At 45.9% G+C, this 17,589-nt stretch overlaps 1 protein-coding gene and 1 pseudogene across 1 annotated transcript; one reads left to right on the plus strand and one right to left on the minus strand.

The window, feature by feature from the left end:
* Nucleotides 1-4,085: 4,085 nt before the first annotated feature.
* On the plus strand, nucleotides 4,086-10,041 carry LOC127773428 (uncharacterized). Its single transcript, XM_052299489.1, has 4 exons — nucleotides 4,086-4,813; nucleotides 7,848-7,949; nucleotides 9,029-9,304; nucleotides 9,576-10,041. The coding sequence occupies exons 1-4, from the start codon at nucleotides 4,340-4,342 to the stop codon at nucleotides 9,774-9,776; spliced, it is 1,053 nt and encodes a 350-aa protein (XP_052155449.1). The 5' UTR covers nucleotides 4,086-4,339; the 3' UTR covers nucleotides 9,777-10,041.
* A 6,615-nt stretch (nucleotides 10,042-16,656) lies between these two features.
* Nucleotides 16,657-17,172, minus strand: LOC127773431 (uncharacterized; annotated as a pseudogene).
* Nucleotides 17,173-17,589: the final 417 nt, after the last annotated feature.

Below are 17,589 nucleotides of genomic sequence, written 5' to 3' on the forward strand. Positions count from 1 at the left end.
AATAATGCCCCAAATTTCACATGGGTTAGTACTGTATTCCCAAAGTGTGCTACAGGGAAAGAATGGAATATCAAAGGTAAAGTCCTTACGATTCATCATTGTTGAAAGGGAGTACCTATATTTATGGCGCCATATTTTTCACCAAAAAATAGTCGGCACGTATTTACATCGTAAGTTCCTAAATTACATATGTAATTTTAGTGTATTTATAATGTAAGTCCCAAAATTACATATGTAATTTTAGTGTATTTACAATGTAAGTTTCAAAATTACATATGTAAGTCTCAAAATTACATATGTAAGTAGTATGTAATTATAGTGTAATTAGTATGTAATCATCTATCATCACGTGATATATGTGTGGAAATAATCTTCTCTTTCAAGGAAGCACATGCAGTGGGAGGCCTGTGCGGCTGTGTGACCAATAGGCATGTATACCGATTGTAATCAACGGAAATTTATGGCGACATAAACGTAGCAAACCCGTTGTTGAAAAATCAAGGAAAGCGAGTTTTATTATCTTGTATCAGGTTGATGATTAACTAATCAATAATACATCAACTACAGTTAGATCACACAATGCTTTGTTTCAACACATCAAACAAGGTCAATGCAGGCCAATTACAGTATGTAGCATAACAGGTCAAGGCGGCCCTGCCCAGAAATCATCTTGTCCTGTCTTTGACAGAAACACAGTTTAGAGAACCCTGGCAGTATGAATTTGTTATTTTGTGTTCTCACATGAAGTCATCCTCTAATTCTTCCAAGGTCTTGCTACCAGATGCAACCTGCTTGTTGGAAGTCATCTTCTCTTGGACCATCAGGTTCTTGTTTTTTTTTTTTTTTTTGTAAACTCATGCATTTAATTAAAGTTCAGAGAGAGAGTACATGAGTAGGTACAGTGCTCAGAGCACAGGTCACTGGGATACATCCAGTTTTGCAAAGGAGCCCCTCAAGATTGGGCAAATTACACTTTAAGACAACATTTTGCAGAAAAAGACTTAACAAGAAATCGAAAAAGCAATCAAGTCCTTCTCCTTTGTCTGCCTTCAACGCTGCCGACGAGTTCTTGAAGCTCGGCTCTGATGGAGGCTGGATCAAGATGAGCCGCTTAAGATTAAGCCACCACAGAATCCCGGAAGGGGCCTCACACACATGGAGGTTTGGATGGTGACAAGCAATGGAAGAAATCAGCATCATCACATATAGATTCCAACAGAGCTGAAAAAGAGGAACAACGCCAAGGCAGTGCTTCCAAAGATGACAAACGAATCTACCAGACCAGCGAAAAATCCAAGAAAAAACATGGCGATCTGCTGCAGAAACCAGGAGGCGAATCCTTATGAGGCCTCTGCACATAGGAGGTTGGAACTGCCTCGGTGGAGCTTGAAAACCTCAGACGCCTTGAAAGAGAGTTTCGCTGGATATTGAGAATAAGGCCGCCATCTTTGGAAGGAGGTCGCCGGAGAAAGAAAAGAAGGCCGGCGCTACCTTTGACTCCACAAGATTGGATGAACCCCCGACGAAGGCGCTTAATAGACACCTAGCTCCAACGAAGACCGTCACCGGTTCTGAAACCGGCGGCACTCACCGTGGTACCAGGACGAGGGAAGCCGACGCTGACGGCTGCCTCGGAAGCTAAAAGATCGAAAACAACTACGGGAGAACCACGACCATACGGGAAGACCTGACTAAAACTACAACTAATAGAGGGGTGTGAGGGGCCGGACCCCTCTCCATCCCTTCCACGGCGGCGAGCCACCAGGGAAGAGGAGGGAGAGGGGCCGGAGGGGACGAAAGATTCCTGTAGAAAGGATTCGTGAGAACTCTCGAGAGAGGAGGAGAAGGGTTTGAGAACTCTCGAGAGAGGAGGAGAAGGGTTTAGGACGAAGACCATCAGGTTCTTGTAGCTCCTGATTTCAGCCTGCTTCTCCTTCTCAAGCCTCTCCATCTCTTCCCTACAGTACGTTTCTGCAATCAAATAAATAATCCATTTTAATAGTTGCAATGACATGACATACCATAAATATTCATCCAGGCAACCTGGGCTCAGCAAATTAAACCAAGAACAACAGATTTAATAAGTTGATAACTAGCTTGTTGTGAAACCGACAAACCATGCTTACATAAATATACAATCTTCTGGTATTTATGAAAGAATAAGTCTACCTAACTTCCTGATTAGTGGTTCGTCTACTTAGACACTTCCTGAAGTATGACACCAACCCATGCAGTTTACTCCCCGAGATTGTTTTGCTATGTAGGCAATAACCAAACTGGTATAACCACTCCTCTTTTCTCTCTCTGACGGGCTTGGCCAGAGGACCACTAGTCAGCACTACCGTTCTTCCCATTAGTGAAAAAAATATTTGAACAAAATGTATGGCTATGTCATCATCCTCATTATAGTCCACATGGGCAATAATTCTTACAAAACAATCTGAGGTGTAAATTGTATCGGTTTTCATACAAGGTTGGACCGTTTGGTTTCATATTTCAGGGGGTTGAATAAAGTTTTTCCTTAATAAAAAAGACATGTAGGGTGTGTTGGGCGGGCAGGTGCAGCAGCTGCTGCAGCCAGCCGCTACCCATTATTTGCTTGCTTTCACTGTTCGTATAGGCTACAGCGCTGCTACAGCCCTTGCAGCCGAACACACCCATAGCTGATAATAGCTTGACATTCAACAATAAAATGAGATCTAGGATGGGAATGTGAGATATAACTTACTTTGTCTCTAAGCGTGGGTCCCATGTGGATCCCACATGTCAGGATGCCACACCATCCCTTTTCTCTTTCCCCTCCTCTCACGTTCTCTCTCTCTTCTCTTGGGAAGGCCGGGCGACGCGTGGGGAGGAGACCGGTGGGGCGACGGCGGCGGCGACATGGCGCGACGGTGGCTGGCAACGCGGTGGCGGCGGTGACGCGGGAGAAGGGGAAGTAGCGGTAGCCAAGGCCAAGGGGCGGCAGGAGAAGGCGAGGTGGGGGCGACCGTGCCACGATGAGGAGAAGGTGAGGTGTGGGAGCCGCGGCCGACGGCGGACGGCTCAGCACGGCGTGGGGGCGCAGCGGTAGGCGTCGCGGCCGACGGCGGACGACCCGACACGGCTTGAGGGCGCAGTTGTGGGTGCCGTGGTCGACGGTGGATGGCCCGGCACGGCATGAGGGGCTGACGGCGCAGCGCGGCGTTGGGGCGCCGCGGCCAATAGCGATGCGTATGGCTCTTCGGGGCGACGACGTGGAGCGGTGTGGGAGCATCTTGGCTAATGGCAGTGCGCGCGACAGGTGGTGAAGGGAGAGCTCGTCCAACGCCTTCCAGCGGGTGGAGAAGGCAGCGCCCTCAGGCATGGCGCCGCCATGATCCAGCCATCGCTGGCGACGGATGTGGCGAGGGACAACGGCGCGAAGATTGAGGAGACGGGGTAGAGGAAGAGGTGGTGCACGTCCTCCTCCTCCTCCTCCTCGAACCCGTCGTCATCGTCGTCATCGTCTGCCATTGCCCCGCTCTGCGCCGACGGCTTCACGCACCACCGCGGCGCCTGGCCCCGCCTCCACCTCCGTGCCACCTCATTGCCGGTGCCAACCTCCGGGAGCCCGACGAGTCCGAGACCAGCTGCTTCCGCTCCCACTGCTGCAAGGCCTCCGTCGGGTACCAAGTGGCACACGCGCACTCCCCTGCCGGCCGCCGGCCATGCCCGCCGCGCCGGCCCTCCTCCCCTGCTGGCCGCCAGCATGCACCGTCACATCGACGCGCCTGTCCAAGAGGGCTTCTTGGCGCCGTCAACATGGCATCCTAAGAAGAGTGAGAGAGAGGGGGGAAGAGAAAGGGTGCTAACATGGCATCCTGACATGTGGGTCCCACATGAGTCCCACGCTGACTCAGCTGCCACGTAAGATAAAATCGGTGTCAAAACCACCGAAGGATCTAGAGTGAACGGATTTTGTAAGTTGGAGGATGTCATATATCTGGTTTTGTGGATGGGGGACGATTTCGTAACTCCATGACAAGTTGAGGGACCTTCGGTGCACTTTTCCCGTTTGTTTTCGTAATCGGTTAGCCCGCAAACGAATCCCAGCCCAATTACGCTCCAGATCGGGCGTTATGCGATGCGTTACCGATACGGAGGCGGAGCGGAGAGAACGTGACCTAGCCGCCTCGAGCGCCGCCGCCTTGCGGCGCACCGTCGCCGGCGTTGCTCCCCAGCTCCGCTCGCGTTGAAGCCACCTCGCCACCGCACGCGTCGCCCCGGCGCCGCTCCCCCTGCCCGGCGTGCGCCGTCGACACCGCTGCCCCCCCCCTCCCCTCGCGCGCTCCACGACCGCCCGGAGACACGGGCGGGGATGGTGTCGTCGATCTCGATGTACCGCGGGAACCTCCACCGGGCCGGGGCCGACACCGACCACCGCTGGCCGGCGCCGCGCCCCACCATCACCCCGTCGCGGTTCCGCAGCCTGCTCCGCAGCCGCACGCTCTCCCTCGCCCGCCTCGACGGCGCGGCGCGGGCCGACTCCGCGGCCTCCTCCTCCACCTCCCGTCTCGCGGATGGAGACGCGGGGGTGGACGAGGAGGAGCAGGACGAGGAGGGGATGGAGATGGAGGAGGAGGAGGAGGAGCAGGAGCAGGAGCAGGAGGAAGAGGATGGGCAAGATGAGCAGCAACCCCAAGAGGCGGGGGAGGAGCAGGATGAGGGGGCAGTGGAGGATGCTGATATGGATGATGCCGGAGAGGTGCTCGTCGGAGGTGAAGATGCCCATGGCAATGGTGATGCTCAAGAAGGTCAAGGCGAAAGCGAAGGCTTTGATCCTAATCCAGAGGTGAGCACTATTAAAATTCCCCGACTCTTTGTACTATCTTGTCGTGTTTGCTCAAGTATGCATTTGACTATAATTTAGGGACTTAAGATGCAGTCTGAGATTGTAGGCTGCATAAAAACAATTCACGTTTCTTCTTGCCAAATATGTCCAGTAGAGTGAGAATCAATAGATGAATGGTGACGAGTTTGTGGGAGATGTAACTTAGTCATTTGAATTTGGAGCTAGTGCTATGAACATGACAGGTCTTGATTGTAGTATCTTGAAACTGGTACATTTTCATAATGGTACTAGACATTTTGCGCGCCCTATCAAGAGTCCAATGAACTTTTACCAATAAGAATATTACGAGAATAAAATTAAAGATCTATAATCTCCCTGATAGAGACAAAAATCATGAATTTCTATGGTAAATAGAGTGAGCATCGTGTTGTAGTTACGCAAACATTTTTTTCCCAAAACACAGAGTTGGTATATCTACACAAAATTAACATGAACACCATATAACAGCTTGAACCATCTATGCATGGGCTTAAACCATCACGTAGGCTAAATATAAATCACATAGTGCATATCATAATTCATCAATTCAACTTGTTTTCATCAAATCCTATTGAAGATGGTACAAGTCATTAAGTACATAATATACATCGATACTTAGGAAGTGTAATATTTATACATGTCATAGTCAGAAAACAAAGTAAACCATATGTTAGAAAACAAAGTAAACCATACTGGGGTTAAAAACTATATCTCACGAATTTAAGCTAGATAACATTTGTCAAGTACCTGAAGACCATGTGTACAATAAATGATTTATTCACGTGCATTAGATATGCTCAGCAGCAGCCAGCTGCAAGCTATAGAAAGAAAATATTGCATTGTTCATACTTCTTTGAAGGCCATAACTACGATATGTGTAACAGATAGCAGATGTTCACTCACTAAATCAACAGTACGTAGAAAAAAAAACATAGCTAACTAACTTCTTGAAACAACTGTTTCCAAAGGAAAACTACAACTGAGCACTGAGACGATAGCTACTAAACACAAAAGGAAAAAAAACTCTAGTTAAAATCATGGAATACTTATCACACATCCATAATGCATTTTTTTAATAGTGCCACTGCTAATTTCCTTCCTATTTCATTCGACCTGAGAACTCAATAAACTGATGCTGAAATAGTTAACATTCCACAAATCAGGCATTCAAATTCCTGCAAAATGAAAATTGCTCAAGGCAAATGATGGAAACTGCTATGTTATTTTATGAATATCCAGACAGTGTGTTGCAATGAGACATTAAAAATGCTATGCAGATTCAGAGTTACCATAATTAGTATGTTTGTTCTCCCTGGCAAGACCTCGTCAAGCAAAAACCAATCAACATGAGCTTTCAATCAGCAATGTTAGAAGCAGTTGTGTTCGCCTAATTACTCTGAAGATCAATCTTGTTATCTGTTAGAGAGTAACAATAGTCCCCCACTAATTTAAATAGCAGTTAAGGACACAAATAATAAATTCAGAGAGAAATGACTACTCCCATCTAACTCTGCTTACCTTGCTTGCACAATCCAATTATTCATTGAATCCTAAACCTACAGCAGGACACTACTTATGTAGTTTAAATCATTAGTACTTTGTTCACTGGAAATTATGCAAAATCATAGATGGATTATTGATATTTATTGAACTGAAAGCATGATACATAACATTCTTGAACTTGGGTCCACATTCAACATGAATTCCTGTCACAGAAAAAGGAGAAAATCAGAGTATGCATTCTGATGTGGCTGCTTTGCCTTGCCATCTAATGCATTCTGATCTTTCTGCATTGCCTGACACCAATCAATGGGAACCATGACACTAAGACAGAGAAGACCATCTCTTACCGACAAGAAGAAACCATATCGGGGATTGCGATTTCTCTGTTCATCTCGAATTGCAGCGGAGGAGTTGCAGGTGAATATGGCAGCGACTATGCCATTGCCGTGGTCCATCTGAGATCTCATCGAACTTAGTCTTTGTGCTTCTGCACCTGCCATCCCTAATCGGTGGAGGAGATAGAGCTTAGCTGCTCAGGAGGCGTCAGCAACGATGAGGAGGCAGCCGACAGAGGGACAGACGCCGGCGATGGTCCACTGATCTGGCGAAGCGGCTAACCGCTCGAGGGGATGGAATGTCAGCGCCGGGCTTGCTGGTGGTGATGGAGCTGAGCGTGGTGCTTGGCGCCGTGGTCACGCTTCTTGGACCCGTCAACCTTTCCTCCACCAGTGAGCGGTGGTCCTGGCGGTTTAGGAGGGTGGGGTGAGGGGTGGGCGCCGAGTGGTAGGGCTGTTTGTTTTTACAAAAAGGCCTCTCATTTGTTGTTATTCAAAGCGCGGCCTATTTTTCGTTTTTTTTCTCTTCTTAGCATAAAATATTTCAGGTCTTGGAGGTCCTTAAAGTAAGAATACAGAGCACATAAATGTAAGACGAGATTTATCACAAATTATCAATAACATCAAGGGTTTTTTTTGCAAAACGACCAGAGTCAATGCGGCCTCTCGCTCGCTTGTGGAATCTGGCTGCCTGGAGCATCGGGGCCGACGTGGATAGCACGGGAAACGGCCACGCCTATGCAAAACGCTGTGGTGGCGCCAACCCAAGGCAGGTTTTAATATAACCGATGGTACTTCTGCCTGCCTAGATGTTTTAGGCAGTGTCATAGGAGGCTGAAATTTCTTTGCTTGCAATGAAGAATCAAGCTTGAAGATGCATTAAACAAATTTGGTTGTCATGTTTGAATACTAGATACATCTGGATTGCTTCTGAACACTGATTCGATTGAATACATTTGCACTGTTTTTTTGTCGAGATTCTGTCTGTATCAAGTTCTTTTGTGAAAGCATGAATGCAATTTAGTAACCATAAATACTGTATGGATATGATTCATTGCCTAAACTTGCGAGCTCTGTATTTTGTGTTTTCTATGTTTTAGCCCTGGTTATTTGCTTGCCCTAATTTCCATTAAGACCTTTTTTTACACCTGTTTTAGGGGAGTTGTCTTGATGTAATTGAAGAAAGGAAAAAAGAATTGAGTGACAAGCTGGATACTTTAAACAAGAAAAAGCATGATCTTGTGCAGATGCTGAAGCAGGTATTGTTTGTGCTAACTTTTATTCTGGTTATTTTTAATGCCACTGTTGTTCAAAACAAATGGGTATGAATACAAAGTATTATCGGTGGTACAAAACTTTATGCTAAGGTGAAAAATATGTCTGGATTTATTTGGTGCAATCAAAGATACCTATTCTATAAGATCTCAATTTAGAGTGGAATCAAAGATAACACTAGATTGATATCCTCATCTAGTCGTCTTAATCCAATTAAATAAAATGAATTAACATCTGATGAACTATCTAGCAGACCAGAACTTTGTCATTAAGGAAGAATTCTGCAGAGTAACTGGAGCTGTGTATAAACTAATTGTGGATCGTTAAACTTGTATTGGATGCTAGACTGATATGTTCACTTGTTATTCAGTATATAATATCCTCACTTGTTATTCATTTTTTTGTTAAATACTCCCTCCATTACAAAATATAAGGCATAACCACCCCTATCTCAAAGACCAAGAAAATAATTATTATCATCTTGTAGTTTGGATCATCCTAATAAATACAATGCATGCATCCAATAGAATTAGAGAACATAAGAGTGGAGGATTTAAAAAAGTAATAATTTAATGGAGAATAGGTCATAGTTAATTGCCTACATGCATGCATGCCTTATATTATGGAACATCTAAAAAAAGTGGTTGTGCCTTATATTATGGAATGGAGGGAGTATGTTTAACGAACTAGTTACGCAGTTGCAAGTCACATGTCACCAAATGCTATACGTATATTTAGACAGTTTCATGGTTATCTTTACAGTGTGGAAGGTGTAAACTCATTATGGCTGGAGTATGGATGAGGCCACTTCATTGAATTGATGTGGACATGATATTCTTTTTCATGTTTCGAGTACTAAATATAGAATTTGTGAAAGCAATCTGCACACTTTGAAATATAAGTAACAACTTTTTGATGTTTTCCATGTTTATGAATCATAATTGGAGTATATATTGCTAAAAAAAACTATATGTATGCACGAATATATTGTTGACTGCTCTGTCTCTGAGATCTTGTTAGTTCAGTTACTAAAAAAAAAAGTTTCTTTTGGCTATTTGAACAGATTTTAAATGCTGAAGAAGAAATCAGGATGCGCACCATGCAGGCCTCATTGCGCACTACTGTGCCTCAGCCATCAGAAAACGCAGCCGATGGAAGTTCTATTTCTAGGCTGGTGCCCAGAATGACCGTTGATGTCAATTTTAGTGATGTTGCTGGCGAGTCTGAGGCTGGTTCCAACCAGGGCACTCCTGGACGTCCCTTGCATCATGTTCATAGTATTTCTCCTTCAACAGCCTCTTTTGCTAGGTCTCCGTTCGGTTCTCTCCAACACAATTCTGTAAGTAATTGCAGAAGTATCTTCTTTTCAAAACATTGTCGTAGTATTATTTGGAGTTTGTGTCTACATTTGTCTGTTGGACATCAATGCAAAAGTGAGACCATAGAGGATAATTACGTTAGTGAATTCTCTAGGATAATTTGGGTTATACACAATCTGTTTTTGTTTATTTTTTGTTTTGGGTTTAGATATTCTGTTGTTTCTGTCCGGTGAAATATTTTTCAGGTACAGCTGATGCTGTCATTGAACTGAATACCATCTGATCTTACAGGGTCACACTCCAAGAAGTCCAGCGACTTTCTCGACAGCAAGTCCGTCCCGCTTTGCAGCTACTGGAAATCAAGGACATCCTATTGGCCATCCCTCAATATCATTGCCAGGAATTAACTTTGTAGCCTCTTCGCCTTCCCCCGCTGCCTCCGGCGGTTCTTCCTCCGTGTTCAGGGATTATCGCCCACCCAATTCAACATAACATCCATGGGCTAATCAGGACTGTACATATTCTGGAGGACAACTCGGTTATTAAGTTTTTTTTTTCTCTTTTTCTTGAGAGGGGGGGGGGGGGGATTAATGTTATTTTGTGTTATTATGCTGTATTAAGGGAAACACTACCGAAATATTTTTCCATGACTCGTCCAAAATTATCCAATATGTGTAAAGTTTATCATGGCTGTAAGACGTTTTATGGACACCTATGTCTATGGTAGTAGGTTCAGCCGGTCGGGCAATATGTTTCATCAGTGTTGCTAGAATTCCAGATTGTTCGACACAGCTAAAGAATCAGCATATTTGGAACACAGTAATTTCAGATCAAAAACGTGATCCGTGAGAAACAACTTAATTCTAGGACTCAGTCATGGATCAAAATGACCAATAAATCTCCACAAGATCATGTGTCTCTCGGGCATGAGCAAATGTGCATCTGGGACAGCAGCACAATATAGGAGTCTAGAAGCTGTAGAGAAATATCTCAATCAATGCTTATTCTTCTATAGTTGGATGCTGGCAATCACTACACTCGTGGAAGGCCCGAAGCTACAGAAAGGTGGAAGCAGTACAAATTAGTCCAAGTCACCATAAATAATCTGAATCATTAATTCAAAAATATATTTATTTATAGCTTACGAAATAATAACAATGCATATTAGACTAACCATAACATGCTTCAACAAAACTTAAGCATCCATTAATGGGGCGAAATAGACAACCAACTGCACAGCTGACGAGCGACCACATCATTTTGGAGTTTAAGATGTTCAGGAAAGCCTGATGTCAACATCACAAACTGTGCTTCGATGTGCTCAAAAGTAATGCACACAAACTGTCAGCAGCCATAAGCCATGCTTTTGTACAGCACATGAAACATCCTAACTGGTCAACATATTATTTTCATTCTTATTTAGCCAAAGGAAGAGGAGACAGGTGGATCATACAGTGGTTACTTGACAATTGGCAGTAAAAGTGTTTATTGACTTGAACTAAGTATGACTAGTTTCACAAAGTTACATCACAAGATAGATTCAGAAGAATAATACAGCATCACACGGAGAAGTCTAACAGTTCTAAATATTGAAAACAAGAAGAATGAAATAGATTCATTGCCAGGTCCATTCCCACAAACTATATGAGCTTGGCAGATGATGATTCACAAAGATCACAATGTACGAACAAGAACAGTTCAAGTGTCGGCGTGAATGTAATCATCAACCAATAACTCCCCTAACCGTCCCCTTTTTCTCCGATTTTTCAATTTTTTCTGGCTATATCTCTTCTTATACACGTTGTCGTTTTGTGTTTAAGGCTCCTCGTGGGCGCACCTGTTATTGGCTGTTCGCGGTTCCCATGGTCATTGCCCTGTTCCCCATACGCATGTGTCCCCGTGTCCGGTGTGATTAACTGGGAATGGGCGGTCGAGGCGTGCATGCACCCTGTGCTTTTTTGCAGAAAAACCCTAATACTCTGAGAAATATCGAAGCAATCCTTCCACCGCTTTTACCTTTCTACACTTTTTAATGAAAAATCAATATACTTCTGAGAAATATAACACAAAGAAGAGAAAATTCCGGTTTCAGTGACGGCGCTGTAATCCCAGTAAGTACGAGGGTGTTTACACAAAAACACATCCCAATCCTATCTCCTACCGTTGCCACAACCAGCACCCTCCTCCGGTGCGGCTGGCGGCGCTCCGCACCTAAGGGTGCTCCCCTCCACGCCGTCAAGGCGGCGACAAGGCAGCAAGGCCGCACACGACTACTTCGGCTAGGGTTGCTGGGAGCTGATGTAGTCGGCGCCGACCACCCGTGCCCCACGCCGGCGTCGGCCCTCCCCCTCCTCCACCGGGGCCAAACTTCCTCCTACCCCTTCCCCTCTGGAGGCGAAGTCCTACTTCGCTGTTGTGGAACTTGACGATGGCCACATAGGCGGGGACCAGGGAGGCCATGGTGGCACAAGAGTCGATGAGGTTGGTGGCGGCGGAGCACGAGACTACGGCTAGGGGTGGGCAAAATAAGACCGAGACAAAGACCGCAAAATTCGGTCTCAACCAGTGAAAGACCGAATTTATTTCGGTCATGTGTCTCGATTAACCGAAATAACCGATATGACCGAACTTGGTCCAATACACCTATTAGGCACAAGAAGCCCATTAATGCATAGTAAACCCTAAAGAGGAGGAAGCACCGAGCCACAGCCGCCAAAGCGGTGCGCCACCTCCATCCATCCCCCAATCCCGCACTGCTTCCATCCATCCCATCGCGCTCGGCTCGCCTTCTATAGGATCGAGATGTCGACTAGAAGGGGGTGGTGAATAGGCGATTTAAAAACTAAATGACACCTAATCAAAACTAACCTAAGTTGCTAGGCTCGGTAAGGGTCGAGTCTAACAAAGCAACTAAGTTATGTTTTGCAAACCTAGGGTGATAATGGCTCAATTATATCTTAGGAAAGTAAATCACACTCCTATGTCAATGTTTAGCAATCCTAGGATGATATGATCTCAAGTATGTCTCTAAGAATGTAAATTGCACAAATGTAAATGCAACAAATAAATGAGACAAGGAGACAGAGATTTTTCACCGAGGTTCGGAAACTCGCCGGTTTTCTATTCCCTGTTGAGGCGAGCCCAACTCCACCGCTCAACCATGAAGCCACCGCACGCCCCCTTCGTCAAGGGGTGGGCAAGGCGGGAGTCGGCCCACGGAGAGGACTGCCCAAGCCTCGATCACTCGGGGTAGTTCTTCCTTCACTTCGAAGGTGGTGAACTCCAAACCACTCACAACCGGCGCCGGGCCTCCTCCACAATCTTCTCAGAGAAGTCACCGGGCAACTCCTCCACAAGCCATCTAGGAGGCGGTAACCATCAAGAGTAACAAGCGATGACCCTGCTCGGAGATGATCAAGTGCCACACTAGCTCAACAAATGAAAGCAAATGCACTTAACTCTTGGCTAGACAATCCTCAAACACACTAAGTGGATGAACACAAAGCTAAGTGGGTGTGTGAGAGATGCAAGGGGTGTATGCAATTGAAGTGGGTGCTAAGAGTCCCCTTGCTGCTGGTGGGGGAGTATTGTACTCCCACCCACCAAACTAGCCGTTGGAGGCGAAATCCCCCAACTCAGTGTACTGCCCGGTCTGACTGTGCTACTCTACAACGGCTAGTTTAGAAAACTAGCCGTTGTAGCCCTGTCAAAGGGCCCCATTGGCCTGGCCGGTCAGACCGACGTTGAGTGGCCGGTCAGACCGACCGAATACGGCTCTGTCGACTCGGTATCAGCCAACCCCGAGCACACCATACCGGCCTCCAGGGGGCCGGTCAGACCGCTCAGGTGCCGCCGGTTAGACCGGCCTTGTGCACCGGTCAAACCGCCCGCTTGGGGCCGGTCAGACCGGCCAGGGCACACCGGTCAAACCTCCACTATTTGGCCGGTCTGACCGCCCCTATCAGGTTGATCACAGTGAAAGAAATGTGTGTTGTGAAATGTGAGCACAAGTCTAAATGCATAATGACCTAATATGGCAATTAAAATCATCTCTTTGCTAGGTCATTATCCCTCTTAATAGTACGGCAACGCTAAAAATAAACTAGCAAATTTGATCGCCCTACACCTCGATCAATTTAAAATAAAGGCTCTAGTTTACCGTCTTCTCTTCCTTTTGCTTTGCGCCGTCAATTTTAATGCATCGGTAGTCATCCATGCGCACACACATAATGTGAACCTAACTCAAAATATATAGCTCAAAGACAACGGTTAGTTCACAATTAGTACTTGTCATTAATTACGAAAATTAACAATGGGGTCTAAATGCTTCAATCTTCCCCTTTTTGGTAATCAATGACAAACACCTCAAACATATAAAATCAAACATGAAACATATAGACATTTTGCAATGAAATGAAAATGCTACCCCTAGACATGTGCATATCAAATACAAATAACAAATATGGAACAAATACACTTTCATTCGCATTTGAACATAGCACAACCACACATGGAACATACAATGTGAACTTCACATATGGATCAACCAACTGCATAAGATGGTCACAAATATATCAATATCACATCAACCATCCATCATAGCACAAGTTCATAACAATAACAATCCAAATTATAGAAGTTCATCCAACTCAAATTATCCAAAGAAGGCTCACAAATAATAATCTAAGCTATTACAAGACCACGAAGGGTCCAAATGACATAGAGTTTAACAAAACGAAAAATAACACACAATATAAGGTAATAGCCCATACCCATACATAATTATAGCCCAACCGCCTTAACCATGGGAGGTAGCTAACCTCACTACTCCTAGTCCCATCCCACAAAATAAAATGCAAGCCTAGAATTCTTCTCCCTCTTTTGGCATCAAGGACCAACAAGGCTTCACTCTTGTGAAGGAGGAGGACGAGTCGAAGATTAAGGGTGAGGAGCATCACGGCGGCGATGGTACACAAAATCTTGGGTGCTCTCCAACACTTGGACCCGTAAATCCAACACACCCACCCTAGTGCCCAATCTTTCCATGGATGTATTCAAATTGCCAACATCCGTTCGCAAACCGCGTACATCCTCATGCATCGCTTCATGCCCGGTGGTTAAGCGTTGAATTCTCTCACTTAGGGTATTGATAGCTAGTACCGGGTTGAAGTACTCATTTGGTTGTATCCCAAAGTAAGCATATTGAGGATTAAAGAAGGCATTATAATCGACAAACCCATGACGAGGAGGTGTTGTGCTTGAGCTAGCTCTAGGGTGGGAGGAGGGCATCGTCGTAGTAGCACAGGGAGTGCCTAGCTGAAGGCGGAGCTTGTACTGCTTATGCTTCTTCAAATTGTTCCCGGCACCCCTAAACTTGTCTTGTATCAACCTCATGATATATGGTGCATAGTAGATCCCTGAGTGAATGTGCCCTTGGAGAGCAATTTCTTGCATCATGAGATTCACCACGTCAAACTGACGACCCTGAATAATGGCATCAATGACGTGCCAAGCCACCCCTCTAATATCATCATTGTTGCCACATCAAGGAAGGATTGTAGCTCTCACAATTCTGTTTACCACTGGGAATGGTCCTCAACCTTGCAATCTTCCCATGGGTGTACCGCACACCATCTTTATAGAACTGAGAAAGATAGTCCATGGAGAGCGGGTTGTGAGTGTGCTCCTCATGCAAGTCATCTCCAAAATCAAAGCGAATGTTAAGCAGCCTCCGGAACTGCTTTCGAGAAAGAGCACTAGAGGGTGTCAGACATCCACTTCATCTCACTGAAATCTCTAGCCACCCATACTGTAGCATAGAACTGGCGGATCAAGTCTTCATTGTAGTCTTGCTACAGTGTGGGTGGCTGGAGATTTCAGTGAGATGAAGTGGATGTCTGACACGCTCCAGTGCTCTATCTCTCGGAGGCAGTTCCGGAGGCTCCTCAACATTCGCTTTGATGTTGGAGATGATTTGCATGAGGAGCACACTCACAATTCGCTCTCCATTGACTATCTCTCTCAGTTCTATGAAGATGGAGTGCGGTACACCCATGGGAAGGTTGCAGGGTTGAGGACCATGCCCAGTGTGGTCAACAGGATCGTGAGAGCCACCATCCTCCCTCGATGTGGCAATAATGATGATATTATGGGGTGGCTTGGCACGTCATTGATACTATTATTCAGGGTCGTCAGTTTGACGTTGTGAATCTCATGATGCAAGAGATTGCTATCTCAATGGGCACATTCACTCAGGGGATCTACTATGCGCCATATATCATGAGATTGATACAAGACAAACTTGGGGGTGCCGGGAACAATTTGAAGAAGCACCAGCAGTACAAGCCCCGCCTTCAGCTTGGAACTCCCCGTGCTCCTACGACGATGCCCTCTTCTCACCCTGGAGCTAGCTCAAGCACGACACCTCCTCCTCATGGGTTTGTTGATCCTAATGCTTTCTTTAATCCTCAATATGCTTACTTTGGGATGCAACCAAATGAGTACTTCAACACGGTACTTGGGGCTATCAATACCCTAAGTGAGAGCATTCAACGCTTAACCACCAGGCATGAAGCGATGCATGAGAATGTTCGCGGTTTGCGAACGGATGTTGGAAATTTGAATGCATCCATGGGAAGATTGAGCACTAGGGTGGGTGTGTTGGATTCAAGGGTCCAAGTGTTGGAGAGCAACCAAGCTTTTGTGTACCATCTCCGCCGTGATGCTTCTCACCCTTCATCTTCGACTCGTCCTCCTTCTCCATAAGAGTGAAGCTTTTTGGTCTTTGATGCCAAAAGAGGGAGAACATTCTAGCTTGCATTTTATTTTGTGGTATGGGACTAGGAGTAGTGAGGTTAGATACCTCCTATCTAATAGGTTAAGGCGGTTGGGCTATATTATGTATAGGCATGATGCAATAATACACAATAGTAGACTATTCCAACTGCATGATGCAATAATACACAATAGTCCTATTTTATTACAACCTAATATGCCATATATTTCACTTTCCATGTCAAATTTTACCACAGGAAGCAACTCTCAGCTTTGTGTTTCCTTCAGCATTACGCAACCTCAAGGTAATTACATACAAGTCAAAATTAACCACCACAGGAGTGAGCAGCCAGGAAAAACACAAGTCGGACACGAAACAATGACCAGGAAACAGCGCAAATTCTCAGCATAGTTCCGCTATTAACTTTGAAATTGACGGCACAAAAACACAATCCGAGAAATTAAATTCGCTTGTTACTTGGCAGCAGATTAATTTCTAACAAGAGACTAATTTGGCAAGCAAAACTAGCACCCAGTAAGCCTAAATCAAGAACCTATCGAACACAAACAGCTCGGAATCACAAAGGGGAGGAACACGTCAAACCTGAAACCACACGGCAGCCGTGGCGAGCGCGGACGAGAGGCGGCATTTCTTGGAGTCGTCGCACTTGTGGGGGGACTCGAACTCGTCGGCAGGGAGCTTGCGGGTGATCCATCCGATGTCGAGGTAGACGTAGTGCGGGGGCGGCGGGAGGTCGACCTTGACTCAGATGACGTCGAACCAGACGAGGAAGCGGTGGACCTTGACCCCGGAAAGGTCGGTGAGAGAGCCGTAGCGGAGGAGCCCCACGACGCGGGCCTCAAAGTAGGTGAGGTACTCGTAGTGGGCGTAGCAGGGGCCCTGGAGGTCGACGGCAAGGCTGCCGTTGGCGGCGAGGGTGAAGGCGGTGACGCTGGTGGGGAACACCCCCGGTGGCAGGCCGTAGCGCGGGAGGATCTCGGAGAGCGTCGCGTTCTTGTGCGGCGGGGACAGCGCCGCCGGGGGCTCCTCCACCGCGGTGGTGGCGCCCGCGCCGGCGAGGAGGAAGAAGAGGAGGAGGAGGGGAGGCGGCATTGATGAGGCTTTGGGAGGAAGGAAACAACAAACCTAAATGTATAAGCATTCGAATAAGTGTATGTTATACCAAATTACATGCCTAGTGAACACAGGATGTAAGGGAAATAAACTTCTCACCAATTTAGAGTTGTGAAAACCAACTTGACCCACATCCATGGAGGAGTCTTCTTTAGATTATACCCCGGTGTATAAACCACATCAATGTTATTAGTCTTATTACCTGTAAAAATAATTAAAAAAACATTAACTGTGTCAGACCAAGAACCAACTAGGGATAGCAAAACAAAAGGTTTGAACCAGGTATTACAGAATTATCATGTAATTTTCCCAACCTTGAATGGAATTAGCTTTCACAAGCTGGGCACAATCTTCAAGCACACCTTCACTTATGTGATTGTCTGACCTTTATTGAAT

The sequence above is a fragment of the Oryza glaberrima genome, chromosome 5 (assembly GCF_000147395.1).
Source record: "Oryza glaberrima chromosome 5, OglaRS2, whole genome shotgun sequence".
Lineage (NCBI taxonomy): Eukaryota > Viridiplantae > Streptophyta > Magnoliopsida > Poales > Poaceae > Oryza > Oryza glaberrima.

What these genes read in the sequence shown, in the direction of transcription:
- LOC127773428 (XM_052299489.1), top strand. Translation starts at nt 4,340, where the DNA reads ATGGTGTCGTCGATCTCGATGTACCGCGGGAACCTCCACCGGGCCGGG. An exon ending in TTGTGCAGATGCTGAAGCAG is followed by an intron (nt 7,950 to 9,028) that starts GTATTGTTTGTG and finishes CTATTTGAACAG; the next exon opens with ATTTTAAATGCTGAAGAAGA. An exon ending in GTTCTCTCCAACACAATTCT is followed by an intron (nt 9,305 to 9,575) that starts GTAAGTAATTGC and finishes CTGATCTTACAG; the next exon opens with GGTCACACTCCAAGAAGTCC.